Below are 16507 nucleotides of genomic sequence, written 5' to 3'. Positions count from 1 at the left end.
GTGAACTGCGTTGTCCACATTTAAGGTAATTGCGAACAGTTTCGGCTGACGGCCGACGGTAAACCTGACACTCGCTCCCGAGGGACCGCCCTTTACAATCCCACTAATAAATGCCGGTTTATCAAATTTTTATTTATTGTTTTTTAAATATTTGATCCAATTTACGGCGTGGCTGAAAAATAAAGCTGCACTTTTGTCTCTTTTTGCGTTGTACGTTTCGTTAAGCTTATTTTGCTGTAAAATTTATTGTAATTTGGTTGTGTTACCTACTTCAATATTATGCAGACAGAGAGCAGCACTATCCCACATTGTAAACCATAGAGTAACTTATACTGCTTATAAAAACTGTGTATTCAACGTTTTATGAAAAGTTTTTACTGTGACTAATACATCAAGGCGATTTGTTTTCAGAAAGCCTAGTAACGCATAGAATTTTACGTAATATCCCTTTTAATAATTACACTTGTTGATTTTTCAATTAATTTACAGTTTAGTTCCATCAAATATTTTATTAATTACCCTTAATGCAAGCTACTATATCGATGATTAAAATCGCGAATATCGATTTGAACGAATGAATGAAGCGAAACGTGATCCATTCAAGATCGGACCAGTTATCGATGCGGGACAAATAGGTCCCACGCGCGATATTATCTCCCATCGGTTTATTTATTTTGAATATCATCGATCTCATCCGAGAGATTACAGCGGAATGATTTAATCTTTCCTGGCATTTTTATATTCTGTTCTAGTCAAAAACCGTTGTTTGTGAAAAGAGATTATGACAATATGAGTTAGTCAGAAATTCAAATAATATTTTTATAAAATTTCTTGAAACTGTATGCTATTGAAATGGAATTGAAAAATTCAATTAGGTTAGCTAAAGCCGGATTCACATTTGCGTGTTTTGTGTTATGTTATGTTGCATTCTACTGCATTCAACAAAAATTTAATGGTAATGTGAGCAATTGTCTCACGTCTCACTTTACACAAATCTTCGCGCCATATATTACATAAAAACACACACAGCTGCAAAAAGGCAAGGCGAAATTTATCAATTAATTCATTCATAATTTCTTCTTGGCCACTTTGATTACGACACAACACACAAATGTGACTCAGGCTTTAAGTTCACGTTAAAAATGGTATCGTATCGCAAAAATTATAATCGATGATTCAGAAACCGATAGGGGAAGCAGGATATGTTGTCACACTCGAGATTTACGGGAGAGAAGGGGATGCCAGGGAGGGCCGCCACTTGGACACGTAGCCGACCGGGCGGGGGCACTTTCTTGTCATTTATATTTGAGTGTGATTTCGTTTGGGATTGTCACAGAACTCCGAAGCGCCTCACTTACTTATATTAGTTACATTATGCTTCCGAATTTTGTTATTTTCAATTTGTATGAGCTTATTTTAGCACTATTATGTATCGATATGAAAATACTGGGCACGTCCCCGTTGACTCGTAAAGGGGGTAACAGACGTACGAGCAAGTACGCGTACTTATGGCTCAAAGACCTTTTTCGATTGTTTGTCACCGTAAGTACGCGTACTTTAAAACCGCTGCGCTTAGTCGTCGACGATCCAACAGGTTTGAAATCATTATGTACGCGTACTTGCTCGTACATCTATCACCCACTTAACATTAACAAAATTTATCGTTTAAATTGTTGTTCTCAATGACGTTACCTTTCAATTTATGTTCCAAATGCTGCTTTATATGTAGAAAACAAACTTAAACTTATGTTCAGTAAAAACTATCTCGATACTTTTTAACCTTCCTTCAAAACAAACAAAAACACTGGCTATTCATAAAACCTGCAATATGTATTTAAATAACTTTCCCATCGCATGTCCCTAACACATCGTGTAGTTCAATAAACAGTCACCTGTTAATGAAGTCTAGTTTCTAAAGGTGAGCATGTCTACTTAGATCTAGTGCGTCTTTGTTAAGCCATATATGCTGATTGTTTGTAATTTACAACATTTGTGTTCGGGAATAGTCTGCACTATGCAGTGCAGACACTTATAGGCACTTAGAGGCTGATTGAAATAGGTTAAAGTGTGTGTCGAGTGTCATATGTAAGTGGTTTATTTTGTCAATTAAAAACATAATTTGACAGATCAGTTCCAATAATTAATTCAGATCAGATTTATAATCTGTAATTCAAATAAGTATGTAGCTACGACTGTTCCTGAAATTACGAAAGAACAAGTCATTAACAATTCACAGAACTTTAATTGAAACATTACAAGTTAAATTGAATATTCAACAATATTTTATTCTAAGTTTCGCAAACTAATTGGCTTCTCTGCAGGTTTTTTACCAACCACCGTCTCTATCACGGGCGCCGAATACCTAAAACCCCTATTGTTAGCTAGTCACATTTTTTTGGTCGTTATTACCGGCATAAATATTCAAGAAACAGGCTCGTCCTTTGACAACGAGCCAGCGATATTGACGTTATAATGAAATCCCCTATAAACGTCTACGCTTTTACTCTGAAGAGTATGCATATAACTTTATACAGTCTTAAAGTTAAAATTTCTTTAGTCACACCGTAAAAAGTACTTTATCCGAAACAATTAATAAAAATAACTTCATAGTTTATAGCATTTTTAAGTGCTTTTAGCATTTCAAAAATTGTATTATATGTCTTTTACATAATTAAGTAAAATAACATTACAGGAAATATAGATCGACGGATCCTGATTTTCTATAAATACATTTTTTTTATTATTATTATAAATGGGCTTACTCTTGGCCACAGACTAGCCGAAGGCAAAGACGTGGCCTACGATGGAGTGAGCTCGCCCAGAAGATGCGTGATTTAACAAAGTTTTACAATTTTAGTTTACAAATATAAGTTTGGGTTATATGCATTTATTTATATTTTTTTAATACCATGTTACTATTTTTTCACATATATCTCGGTAAGCGAATAAAATTTACTTGACTTTGATCTTAATCACTTTTTTATTAGTGACACTGAATAAATTTATTTAACAAAATGTTTCTCTTTCTTGATCTACATTACTTTATTTTATTACATGGTACGTACACTCCACGAGAAACCCTAGTAGAATAAAGAATAAAAATGTACTGCAATTTTATAAAGTAAGGTCAAGATTCAAGTCGGTCCGCTTGTTACAGCGCACAGTCTTGAAACTTTGCAATCCTCAAACACACCGGGATTTAATGAAGACGGGACCAACTATCTAACTTATCATTTTCTTTATATTTTTCATAAAAAGCTATTATACTATAGATTTAACTGTCAATACAACGGACTGACACATGATTGACGGGACAGTATTTTGCCGCTACGTAGATTACACACCATTTTCAGATTGTTTTAATGACATATTATGCCGGCTAGTATGATCTGGTACCAATCGAATCATTCATACTGTAAATTAGGGTAGCATTGACAGATTAAGAGTACAGATGTAGTGCGAAAAGGGTTTCTTCGGAAACGTTCGTATGTGTCATGCTAGTTCAGTCAATGACAGTACATCTTGTACTGAGACTGACTGAAATAGCATGACACGTCCGTACGTTTCCGTAACAATTCGAAGACAAATCTTTTCGCACTACTACTGTAAAATCCTTTTCCATTATATTTCTAGGAAAAATTCTTAGTTGTTATGCTACTACATACTACTTTTTGTACTGAGGCCAACTGGAATAACATAACACGTTCGTGTGTTTCCGAAAAAAGAATATGGTAAAGAATAACAATAACCACTACAACTAAAAATACGGGGACGCCTTCAATAATTTAATCAGTACCCTTTTATATGATCATAATTGTTGTATTTTATTGACCCTTAATGTAAAATGTGCCGTTTTTGGCAATGATTGATTTCTGTCGCATTCGCCTCTTTTACCGATTTTTCCTCATGTTATGATAAATTTGTAATGGAAGTTTTTTTTTTGTTTTAGATGGTGACCAGGACAAAGAAAATCTTCGTAGGAGGCTTATCAGCACCCACAACGCTGGAAGACGTAAAGAATTACTTCGAACAGTTTGGCCCGGTAAGTGTTTTTTTTTTTAATTTATAGTAAACGAATCTTGCGATATACTCGTCAAAGCAACAAGCAGTGATTCCTTCCTTAGTCATGATAAATTATTTAGAACTGATTTTTCATTTTTATTTTTGAGTTTATACGTATAGGGTTTCGTATAGGAGGTGCAAGCACCCTACTGCTTGCCCTTAGAGTTGGTCAAAGACGCCTAGATGACATATAGAAGAGAAATTTCGACGGCTTCCGATGTAACGGGGTGGCCTAGGGGTTCATGGCGTTAGCCCGGATTGCTAAAGACGCCGGTTCGAATCCGGCCTTCGCCACTGGTGGTGTCCGTCATTTTTTCTTAATTGGCATCTTATTTCTTTTTTTGAGTGGTGTCCGTCATTTTTTCTTTAATAATTGGCATCTTATTTCTTTTTTTGAGTTTATAATTATTTTTCAAGCGTTCGTGTTGCTAAAATTTTGTTAGTTGCATTTAGTTAGCGAAGTATAATTTGCTAAACGAGCACAGCCAATTTCAACTAAGAAGACAAGTTACACTAGTTAGGTTATATAGAATGTTTTTGATACATTTAAGTATCTCACATTTGACTTGTTAGCAAGACGCAGGAATGCTGACATGTTGCGTGAGACATGTCAACGTTGAGAGCGTGAACTTATGCCAACTTCACTCGCGAAATTTAATTTACACCGAACTTTTTGGAAAAGTGTACAGAATTCAAGCTGTCATGTCTCAGTTGTTATTAGCCAACCCTAATTTTGCTCGCGGCTAAATCATTTCGTGCACATAATATTAAACACGTTACCCTCGAATTAGGCATGTCTGTCAAAGTCGCAAACTGTGTTATGACTATTTCATGCTCGCTTACTTCGCTCCCGAAGATAAACATGTCCGATCAAAAATATTCGTGCACTGTGCAATTTTTAATGGATACCCAATAAAATTTAATAAGTAGTATTAAAATTATAATAAATTAAATACACTTTATAAGTTAAACTGGTGCAATCTTTTATAATAAAAATAGGTAACTATTATAAGTATATTCATTTCAACAGTTTTACCGTTAACTCAATATCGATGAAGAGATTCCGATCAAAGAACAATTTACTTTGTCACATTTATTGACTTAGATCGACATTGAATGAACCTACAGTCTTAACACCATCGGTCGTAGCTAAAGGCATGGCGGCGAGTAAAAACCAACCTCGGTATTCGACAATAAAGTAAACATTCTATTAACGTCTTGTCCTCCGCCTGCCTGCCTGGAAGACTGCGATAAGTCGGTCTTTGTCTGGCAGCCGCGCAGCGCAGGTGTCTATCTACAAAAGTTTCGTCGTAATTAGCCCCGTATCCATCGTGGATGCAGACTAAAAGACTTTTCAGAATTCAACATTGGCTACAGCCGGGAGTCATTGTGCCGGCTCTCAAAGTAATCGGTGCCTGCCAGTCGTCCGCGCCGGCCGATCAGGACCTTCATTACCTATTATGAGAGTTTAGAATAACGAGCCAACGAGTTTTTCGAAGTGAATGTGATTGATGCCGAGCGAAGGAAATATCCTGAGAGATAAAAGGAATTTAATGAAGACTTTTAAGAATAATGATTAAGGGAATGGTTATTCCTTTTAGTCGGAGGCCTAATGATGGGGTCTTTTGAATTACTTTCTGCGTCTACAAAATATTGTGTAACCGCAATTAATCTAATTAAACGAGAGGAAGGAAACCGGCTGATGTGTACTTAACAAAACGGTGTACATAGGTAGCTCCTTAGTAAACCGTCTTGTGTAAATTGTTTTTACAAAATAGTTAAAGTAACTAGATGTTACTACTTTTATTTTTATCAGGGCAAAAATATTACTGTTAAGGTCAATCGTAATTAGGTCGACCTTAGCACGCTGTGTTTACTATCAAAATCAACGCTTACACAAAACGTTACATAACAAGCCTAAAGGGTACTTCCAACACGGCTAAATAAATTAATACCATTATTACATCCAAGAACGCACACGGAGAATTCTGATTACAAATTAATTCAATAACATTCAAGCCGTGCACTGTGCTCCCAGCTCGGCATCATTTCGTAAGGGTGTCACATTTTGAGCAAGTTTAATTAACAATCCAGTCGCTTTTGTAGGTGCCTTCATTAGTGTATTTGTGGATAAACATTGCGCAATGAGCTCAGTAACTCAGCGCAATCTAGGTGCGTGCGTGTGCGTGGGATCGGCCGATACGAGGCGAGGTAGCGTGCCGGCGGCACGGCTCGACTCCAAGACCGGCCAGCTCCCGAGTTCCTGACACTACCTGGCCATGTGTGCGTGCACCGTGGCTCCGATGTCTCGATACGGCCCCGGCCCACCCCACGTGCGAGCTTTCCGAATGCAAACTGTCTCAGAATATCAAATGAGCCCCTTAAATACCGAACACAATGACTACGCCCACCTGAAGCAAAGGCCGCGGGCACGCGTGCACGCAACGCCGCCGTAAATGAAAGGAGCACGTTGGGTCGGGACCGAAGGGTGGGCGAGGTTCAACCCCGGTAACGATTTCCTCCAGATAATGGAGAATTTTCTGATGAAAGCTGCTCGCAGGGCCCTTTCAAGTATTAGTAGTATTTATGGCCCGATCGGTCGGTGCAACATACATTACCTTCAATAGTGCTCGCTATCGCGTACTTACTATCGGTCGCTTCAAGAGAAATTCCCTTGACATCATCCTTCTATAAAATTCTCTCCGTTTGGAACTTTTAAGTGGAACAGAGGAGTTAAGCTAAAGAGTTATGGAGATAACGTGCCTTCGGCTTAATCGGCACAGATGGGCCCAGTAAAATAAAAACTGCTTCAGCGCTATAATATAACAAAACAAAATGTAAGCATACCTCACATATTTTATTACACAATTACTGTCTAAGTTACAATGTATGCATCTCGCTCGCACTAATATACCGTGCCGGTACAATCAAGATGTCAAATGCGTGGTTAGGCTACTTGATTTTAATACACCTAAAGGAAACATAATGTCTAAAAAACTTTAGAGTTTTCATTGCTATTTGTTTGTGGTTAGGGCACAGTAACTTTTGACGTGGTTTTTCTAGCCATTAGAAAGTACGAATAAGGTACAGCGGGACAAGTCTCGATTGAGGGGCAAATGTGACTGGTCCATTTTTTCCATGTTTTACAATGTTTACATTATTAAATAGAGTGTCCACCGGTTATATATGGTAGCGTGTTCAGTGGATACATGTAGAACTCAACATCATAGTGTAATAATAAAAAAATGGATTAGTTACAATTGCCCTCAGTCGAGATTTGTCCCGCTGTACCTTACGTAAAAGAAACATGGTAACGGAATTAAAATTTCTGTAATTTAATAACGTACGCGTGCCTTTACCCCGTCTCATAAATTAATTTCGGGTAAATTGTTACACTTATGAAAAGGATCGTCTTAATTACAGTTTACTTTTAGTTGTTTTGCTAACAAAATTAAATAGTTTGCCCTTGTTACAACACGCGTCACATTCTTGTCGTGTTCCGCAGAAAATAAACAGCTAAAATTAACTTTTAGTTACTTTAGAGAAGTTTTTCAATTGTATGCTTGTTATAAATATAAATAAATATTATGGGACATTATTACACAGATTGACTGATTCCCACGCTGAGCTCAAGAAGGCTTGTGTTGTGGGTACGAAGAAAGTGGGTAAGTGTGTGTGTCTGTTTGTTTGTCCGTCTTTCACGGCAAAACGGAGCGATTAATTGACGTGATTTTTTAAGTGGAGGTAGTTGAAGGGACGGAGAGTGACATAGGCTACTTTCTGTCTCTTTCTAACGCGAGCGAAGCCGCGGGCAAAGGGTAGTATACTTATATACATAAAAAAACATCCATGACTCAGGAACAAATATCTGTGATTATCACAATAAATAAATACCCTTACCGGGATTCGAACCCTCAATCGAGGCTTAGCAGGCACGGTCACTACTACTACGAGATAGACCAGACCGGTCATCAAAAATAATTAAAGTCAACAGTTATTAACTTTTAGTAACTTTAGAGAAGTTTTCAATATGCTAGTATTAAATATTCAAGAAGTATTTAGCGTTCTAATTCATTTGGTAGTCGAATGCTTGGAGATGCTTAAAAATTAATTTGTCGAACGACCGGTGTAATCTCTCCAGTCTGCGACGATTAAGTGTTATCTAGCCGGTTTGTTGTTTGTAATGTTTACCCCACGGGTCGGGGTGTAGGTGTCATCTTAAAGCACACCCGGCGTCGCTTGGGTCCTTCCTACCCTACTCTCCCCGTCTGCCAATCTCGACAGACTCTTAGCCCTCACAAGTTTCCCGCAGATTGCTTACATTTTATTTTTTCTGTTCTCATGAAAATGTATGCCGTCTTTATCTGTCTATCTGCTTCGCTAAAACGATCTTATTTAATGTTAAGCGGACAACTTTGTTCTCAACAATTTTGGGTGTGATGCTCAAATACAAATATACTTTCTTTCTAACTGTGTTTTTACTTTTTCGTATACCCGTGATTGTATTAAACGACGTGATTCAAGTTATTATTTTTATATCATTGAATTATCCCTAGGTCCTATCAAAGCAAAGTTATCTCTTTACTTCGGTAATGATTAACAAAATTTGCTTTCTTGCAAATCTGGTGCCTCTAGTTCTAAGCTCAGCTAACGATAAAGTTTCTCAACCAATATAAAGTTAGCGACCGAGCGTTCGCTAAGCGTCGCACGCACAAGAGGGTGTCTTTGAGAAAGTTCCGTTGCATGCTTGATTCGCCATTGTTTCAGCCGTCGAGCGAGTCCAAACTCTGACCGGCTCGCTCTAACCTAGCCAACATCCCAATCGCTTACCCTACGTAGCTACCTCTCCTTACCGCTCTCTTGTAGTAGCGCAACAGAGCCAGACTGCATATCTATCGCCGCGTAGCGTCAACGATTGTCACTTCGGATAGGCCGGCTGAGCTGGTACGCAAGCGTGTCTCGCCCCAACTTGCACGATTACTTGTTATTATCTTAACTTATGCTCCTTAACTTTGTATGGGCTATCGACATGTTCTCTTGACTGCAACTGCATGCCGGAATTCCGTACACAGTTGCAAATGGCGCACCAGGTGTTTGTGCGAGTTGCTTTGTGCTTTCATTTGTGGGAGCAAACTTGAAATGTTTCAGGTGAGAAAACAGGATATCTACGATCGTATAATTTGATGAAATTATATCTGAAATTAACTGTTAGAGTACTCGTGCCTTATATAATCGATTTTAATTTTGTTAGCTGTTGAATGTTATATAGTTAAATGTGTGAAAAAGTTTCAAGGAAATAAATAAGGAATGCTAAAAGGAAATGTCAAAAATTTCATAAAAACGTACACGGATACATAACCTAAATACATATCCGGATTAGCTACAACCGCGCTATGCCCCTCCTCGAATCGAACTGTTCCGCTTCGCTTGCGGAATTTTCCGCATCAAACAGATTATTATCAGCTCGATACCCTTATGTGCCTTTCCAGGGGAAAAGGTACCCTCTAGCGGACGGCGCTTTTGTCTAAAAACCCCGCGTTAGTATTTAAGCGCCATTAATAATAGCATAAGTGCTAACGGCCGTAAGGTACCTTTAAACCAGGGACGTCACATATTCATGACGTAACAAACTTACATGCAGTGAAAATATCGGCCAATCTCATCAAAAATATTAATGAATATTTATAACAACGGTGACCCGCTTTGGCATTTCATATAGCCCGTAATATTTGCTTTACAACGCGATGTGTTTAATGGTAAATTTGAATATTTATTTATTAAAATAAATGTAACGAATCCTAGTTTCTCGCCAGGATATGTTAATTATTGTAACTACATATCTGTCGTCAGTTTTATTACGAGAAAACTATTCAAAAACGAAATATGTTACTCAAAAGGATATGTTAGAAAAATCAGTCCTCATTATTGCTTTATTTCGTTATTGCCAAGTCCTATTTTGTGCTTTAACACGGGAACACGCAGTAGAACCAGACATATATTTCTAGTATTCAAATCAATAATACTCATACTCATTTATTTATAATATTGTTACATATTACACGTCACAATTGATTTAGGTACATAATTATTATGTGGTATATTAAAATTAAAATTATTATATTAGTATTCGTAGTTTGATATGTCGAAATATGGTAATACATTTTTAAATTACATTAAGGACCATTGAGCATTATATATAATATTAGAATAAAATGGATTCAATGTTTTGTGAATGTTAATTAAATAATTTAAAAGATGTAGAATTCATTCATGTCATAAAAAGCGTGGGTGAATATAACTTGTTTACTAAATTCCATTTTATTTATTTTAACATTTTTACATCCAATGCTTTTGCATTCACACTCAATCGATTTCCGTTTTCATTTACAGAACAGCAGTTTTTAAAAAACAGCCGCCGGGAAAGTGTAAACGGATTTAGCAGATAGGTTTATCCAAACAAACAAATGTAACCGGATCCCTATTCGTCTCTTATCGCTCGCAACACTAACTAAACATCGCTTACTGTCAACAGCACTCGAACTGTAACAGAACCGGCCGGAATTCGGCTTAGCTGTAGCTTACTTCTATAGCTAGGTACATCATCGCAACCCGTATATCAATCAGTTGTTACAACGCGCCACGATTGTCGTTTATCTTCGAGTCCGTTCGGATCTGTCTGTCCAGATTCGTGCATTGTTCAGACATTAGCCACGGTTGCTGAAACGGTGGATGTCTGAAATGCCAGTGGCGGTAGAGGCGCACCCCGTTGCAACGGTGCACCGAGCGGCCGATAGCGCTTCCAATTTCCTGACTTAAATTGCTCTAATTTGGTTATGCGCTGACGGGTGATCGAAGGCTGCTAAAGCCCTGGCCACCAGCGACAGTCGAATTGTGGCATGTAATTTGTATAAGGCTTTTACGTATCTGTTTTATATGCGTCGCGTTCGATACTAGTATTGCAGATGTATTGTATTGTATTTATTTATTGCAATTCACATGTACATTACAAGTTACAAGCACTTAAAAGTATAGGTAGGAACAGTCAGCAGCATAAATAAGTGATGATTTCTGTAACTTGTCATATTAACGTCTTGTTTGAAAATGTCATACGAAATAAAATTGTCAAACGATTAAAAGCGACAAGGTACAGAAATCATCACATCTTTTTGCCGGTGTCTCTACACAAATGACATATGAAGTCCTAAAGGGCGCAGCAGTGAATGTAGGTAGGTAGGTTGGTGATATTTTACTTAAACAATTTACAAATTGATGCACAATTGCAGAAACAAATATTTCATTTTAAAAAGAATAGTCTACTAGTTTACATTTTATCGGAGCTTAAGTTACGTTAAGAAAGAAACTTGTATTTTTTCGATGGCATTATATTAAGTTAATGGCGACCTAATTGGAGGTTTTTATGACTCCTACAATCCATAAAGTAGGAATTAAGTGCTACTACATTACCGACCTACTTCATGTTATTACCAAAATTTAGATTTGACAAAACGGATAAGTTAAAAATCTTGGCTTTAGATAGGTAAACTTGTTCAAGTTTAAATATTATTTTATATATTATAATTTTTGTATAAATAATCTAAGAGACGCAATATACCTGGCAACTATATACATTGCTATATTTATATACACCGTGGGCCTGAATAACCCGAAAGTTTTTTTTTCCCGACTACATTTAGAGCCTAGTTTCAGAGTTATTTACCAATAAAAAAAAAAAGAATTACAAAAGTCATGTACCGAATAGTTGGTTATTACTTCAAAAATGCATGGTTTAAAATTTTCGGGTTATTCAGGCCCACGGTGTACCTATATATTTTTGGTGGCTGTGAAATGTGAATGCCAGAAGTTACTTCCCAGACCGATTATGTAAATATACCTAGTTTATTTTTTTCTATTACGAAAACAAACATTTAAATTATGATTCGGATTAAACTGAATCTCAGAAATAAAATGCACTTGCGAAAACTCAAACAGCTCCGGCTCTAATGATTACGAGCACATTTTTCTAAATAGACTTTACTTTTTTGCTTTTTCGTTTGCATTGGCATTGAAGCGAGTCGGGTAGCAGGAGTGCCAATATATTAAGCAAATGGAGAACTAATTACGCTCCGAACGATTTTACAGGACCACATAATGACCCCTTAAGGAACTTCTCTTTTAAAATATGGTTCACTAGGGTGTAATTTAATATTTTCTCCTTATTTGAAATACTCTTTTACATCGTTCACATAGCTAGGTAGCCATTAGTGTACTCGTAATATGTTGAAAGAATTATTTAAATTCAGGATACAATTTTCTTTCACTTTCTTCCTATTATTCACTACATACATACATATAATCACGCCTGTATCCCATAAAGGGGTAGGCAGAGCACATGGACTACTAAGTTTCAGTGCCGCTCTTGGCAAAAAGGGGTTGAAAGAAATCCAAATTGTGACATTGCAGTGACAGATTGCCAGCCTCTCGCCTACGCCACAATTTAACCCATATCCCATAGTCGACTTCTACGACAGCCACGAGAAAAATAAAGGGGGTGGTGAACTTCTTAACCCGTCACCACACGGGACGGGCACGGGATTCACTGTGAGACATAAATTTGCGGTCATTAAGTTTAAGTTCATTTGTTAGTAGTTTTCAGGCGTAAAATACTTATTTTAACCGAAACAAGTCCCTGAAAGTGCTTTTATTACATTCAAATCCGTCTTGTTCCTCTATTTGGCTAAAAACAAAGAGTTTCGGAAAGTCGCGGCGAAACATTTACATTGTCGTATATTTTGTTGATACAAGAGCTTTCGCCGAGAGAAATAAAATCGGAATGTGGTGGGACAATGATGTAATAGTTTTCTCGGCATTGGGGTGTGGCGGTACTGGAAGAGATTAACTGGGAAATATAGACCAAGTGCATTGGTACATATTTAATACTTTGTTATATAAAGCACTTCTATATGACCTACTTGTAGTATAGAAGTGCTTTATACCTATAACAAAGTATTAAATCTATATATACAGAGTGTAACAAAAATGGTGGTGATCCGTTATTATACTCAGTATCGTATTCTTATCAAAAAAGTAACTTAAAAAATTTTTTTCCACAAAAAAATTTTTCACTTTTGTGGAGTCGGGCCGCGCGAATCGGTCGAATCTCCATACAAAGATTTTTTTAAAAAAAATTTTTATCCTACTTTTTTTCCTGATGAGAATACGATACTGAATACGCCCTTAAACGGATCACCACCATTTTTGTTACACCCTATATACACGGATTTATTGTGACAGTCCATCAGTTTACGCTACAATCGCTGAAGGTGAAAGTTTGATGTGGACACAGTTTGATACTGGAAAGGACATGAGTAGTAAGAGTATGAGTAGTTATTATGATCATTTTTATACCATGCAAACTTGTTTCTCTACAAAAAACCTTACTGTCGATGGCGTTTACATCCCGCAACGTCGTATTTGTATACGATCTTCGCGCATAACGCCGTAAGCGCCATCGACAATAATCTCCCTTTGCCCGGATAATGTCACATGTATACGTCAGTTTTTTTCGGGTATTTCCTACTGCTATGCTGAGATAGCTTTTAGCTTGACTGTTTCCTATTATGCCTAAGTGTACCCGTTATACTCTTGGTATATGCAATAAAATTAAAATAAATAAATAATTTTATTAACAAAAACATATTATTACAATGATACATATCTCACTACCATATACTTAGCTCTCTACAACACTTGTTAAAAAACTCCACATTTTTAAAACGCTTAAACTTACGCCGTGGCTTGCGTGGGCGACGGTCGCGCGATGGTCGCGCGACGGCGATGCGCACGCGAAATCAAACCTTATCGATATGGAAGTATGAGACGCGACGCGACGGTCGCGCGACCGTCGCCCACGCAAGACAAGGCTATAGTGAACAAGCGCTTAAGCCTTACATTTTCTTGATTCGTCCTAAGTGCGTCCGCACCCGAAGGGGCCGGGTGGGGCGGTACGGATAAACGAACCCTGGGGCGAGCGATTTGTATTAGAAGTCTAGTACTCGTCCTGCTCGTAATTGTCGGCGCCTCGAGCGTCGCGATACGTCTGCCACTCGACGTGACGCGAACAGGTCACGGCAACTAAAAGGTTTATTGGGGGTTTCGGATAAATATTGGGTTTATTGGTGGAATGCGTAACATCATATTTTTATTGCCTAATAATGCTTTCACAATGAAATGGTTTGATGTACAAGGTACGTAGAAAAATAAATATTAAAGGCCCTTTTTACGTAGGTACTTATTTAGAATCTCTAAAATCTCTAATATACACAAAATAATAAGAAAAATGCTTTAAGATTCAATTTTGAAAAATGTTAAGGTAAGTTTTGGATTTCTTTCAACCCTTTTTGCCAAGAGTGGCACTGAAACATAGTAGTTCATTGTGCTCTGCCTACCCCTTTATGGGATACAGGCGTGATTATATGTATGTATGTATGTTAAGGTACCCTCTTCCGTGGTTGACACGACACACTTCTCCTCGTTACGCTTATCGTCGCACATAATGTATCTTTCGATAATTATATTAAGGGTGTTTTACGAAACAAAATTCCGTTCAAAAATGCGTTTTACCGTATAGTTAGAATACCTTCAAATGATCTATAAAATTAATATAGCGTCAAGCATTATGTAAATTAAAAAAAATGTAACTGTATAAAAATACCTTCATACACAATTCACTCGTAACAAAAAGGTATCCGCAACGTTAACTATTTGGAAAAATTCATCGGATCCAAATATCCGACTGGTTTAAAAATCCTTTAAAAGGTTTTCCCAATAAAAAAACCTTCAAGTGAAATTTAATAAATACGGTTCACGCATCGACTAGTTCATCCTGTTACAATACTCGAACCCGATGGGACATTATAAGCCGATCATTTGCAAAATAACAAAATAAATTAAAATACGAAACGAGTCCCGGCGTTCACTCCCGCCGAAAGCTGCTGTGATGTTGCCCGATTATCTTTTGTTGGTCAATTTTAAGGTACTCAATTATTCAATGTTCGCGCATCACTACGTTGTTTAAAATGAATGTAACACCAAAAGCTACGTAACGGCTAACAGATATGCGTAAAAATACAACACTGTGATTTCTGTATACCAGCGGTTTAGTAATTTGACCTACTCGTACATTACACCCACTAAGAAAGGTGATGTCACAAAGTATTTAAAATTAGACGGTTCTTCAAGATAACACAAATTACGATGTAATTTTTTTTTACAAATTTAATTAATGACGATAAAAAGAAAAGAGCGTCTTTTATTCATTTCATTTAACTTATCCGCACGTCTTAAGAAAGGGTCGCCTTTAAAATGAAAAAAATCAACGTAGGCATTTGAATCAGCTCACAGCCGTCCAGAGCGCCCGAGACGTCTTATTCAAAGCTCTTTCAGAATCGAAAGAGGTTCGTTTCACGCGTGTGTGAGAAGATTCTCCAAGTCGACTTTGCGGGCTCGATTTTATAAGCTCGCAAAGCTGATTCGCGGCCGGCTCAATTATTTTTATTTTTTTCTTTCTATCTGAAGTTAAACTTAATGATGGAAGCGCTGCCTAGTGGTAAGTGCGTGCCGTTGCCAGTCGCTTTTCGGTGAAGGAAAACATCGTGAGGAAACCGGAATAATTCCAATAAGGTCTAGTTACCCTTCTGGTTGGAAGGTCAGATGGCAGTCGTTTTCGTAAAACTAGTGCCTACACCAAATTTTGGGATTAGTTGTCAAACCGAACCCCAAGTTCCCATGAGCCGTGGAAAATGCTGGGATAACGCAAGGAGGATCTGAAGTTAATAAAAGTGTTCAAATATCACAAAAATCTCGTCGTTTTTGCCTATAATATATCACTTCTTTGTTTTCGCATTAACTTTCCCTTTTAAAAATACAGGATTTTCATGTGGATGGAACTGTTAAATAATTCTTAAATTTTGATTGCCTCGTAGAAATCCGCTCGGATTCTACGGAGGGGCTCTTCATTTATTGTTCCCATTTCAAGGGACAATTAGGTATGCTAATTCATTCATTTTATGACGGCTTTGTGAAAAAAATTCTTTGAGAAAAGATCAGTGTTGGGATTTAGGTGGGAGGTTTGGTTTAAGCGGTCGGAGGTAGGAAGGGGGGGGGGGGCGCCTCATGGCGAAGGTTGACGTCTCACGCGGCGAGCTGCTCTGGTAATTAATGGATCCTGCGTGGCTCTCTGAGGATCGTCCTACAACTGCACACAGATTCTGTAGGTAGGTACTTTGAGAGCGTCCGGGCTGACGCAAATGACATTCCTAACTACGTGAATATCGGTAAATTATCCGTATATCTGCAAATATTTATTTCACAAGGGGTTATGTAAAAAAAAATACAATTTGTGTAGTAGTAGTAGTAGTAGTAGTAAACACTTTATTGTACAGAACAA

At 37.5% G+C, this 16507-nt stretch overlaps 1 protein-coding gene across 4 annotated transcripts in view; it reads left to right on the top strand.

Moving 5' to 3' along the window:
* The window catches only part of LOC125227931 (RNA-binding protein Musashi homolog Rbp6), an 827229-nt gene that overhangs the window by 484840 nt on the left and 325882 nt on the right, over positions 1-16507 (top strand). For all 4 annotated transcript variants that reach the window (XM_048132341.1, XM_048132339.1, XM_048132338.1 and 1 more), the window contains exon 6: positions 3950-4042. In XM_048132341.1, coding sequence (XP_047988298.1) covers positions 3950-4042 — 93 coding nt within the window. The remainder of the gene's footprint in view (positions 1-3949; positions 4043-16507) is intronic.

The sequence above is a fragment of the Leguminivora glycinivorella genome, chromosome 7 (assembly GCF_023078275.1).
Source record: "Leguminivora glycinivorella isolate SPB_JAAS2020 chromosome 7, LegGlyc_1.1, whole genome shotgun sequence".
Lineage (NCBI taxonomy): Eukaryota > Metazoa > Arthropoda > Insecta > Lepidoptera > Tortricidae > Leguminivora > Leguminivora glycinivorella.
Note: the sequence above shows the minus strand (reverse complement) of the source record. Positions and strands in the feature narration are given on the sequence as shown.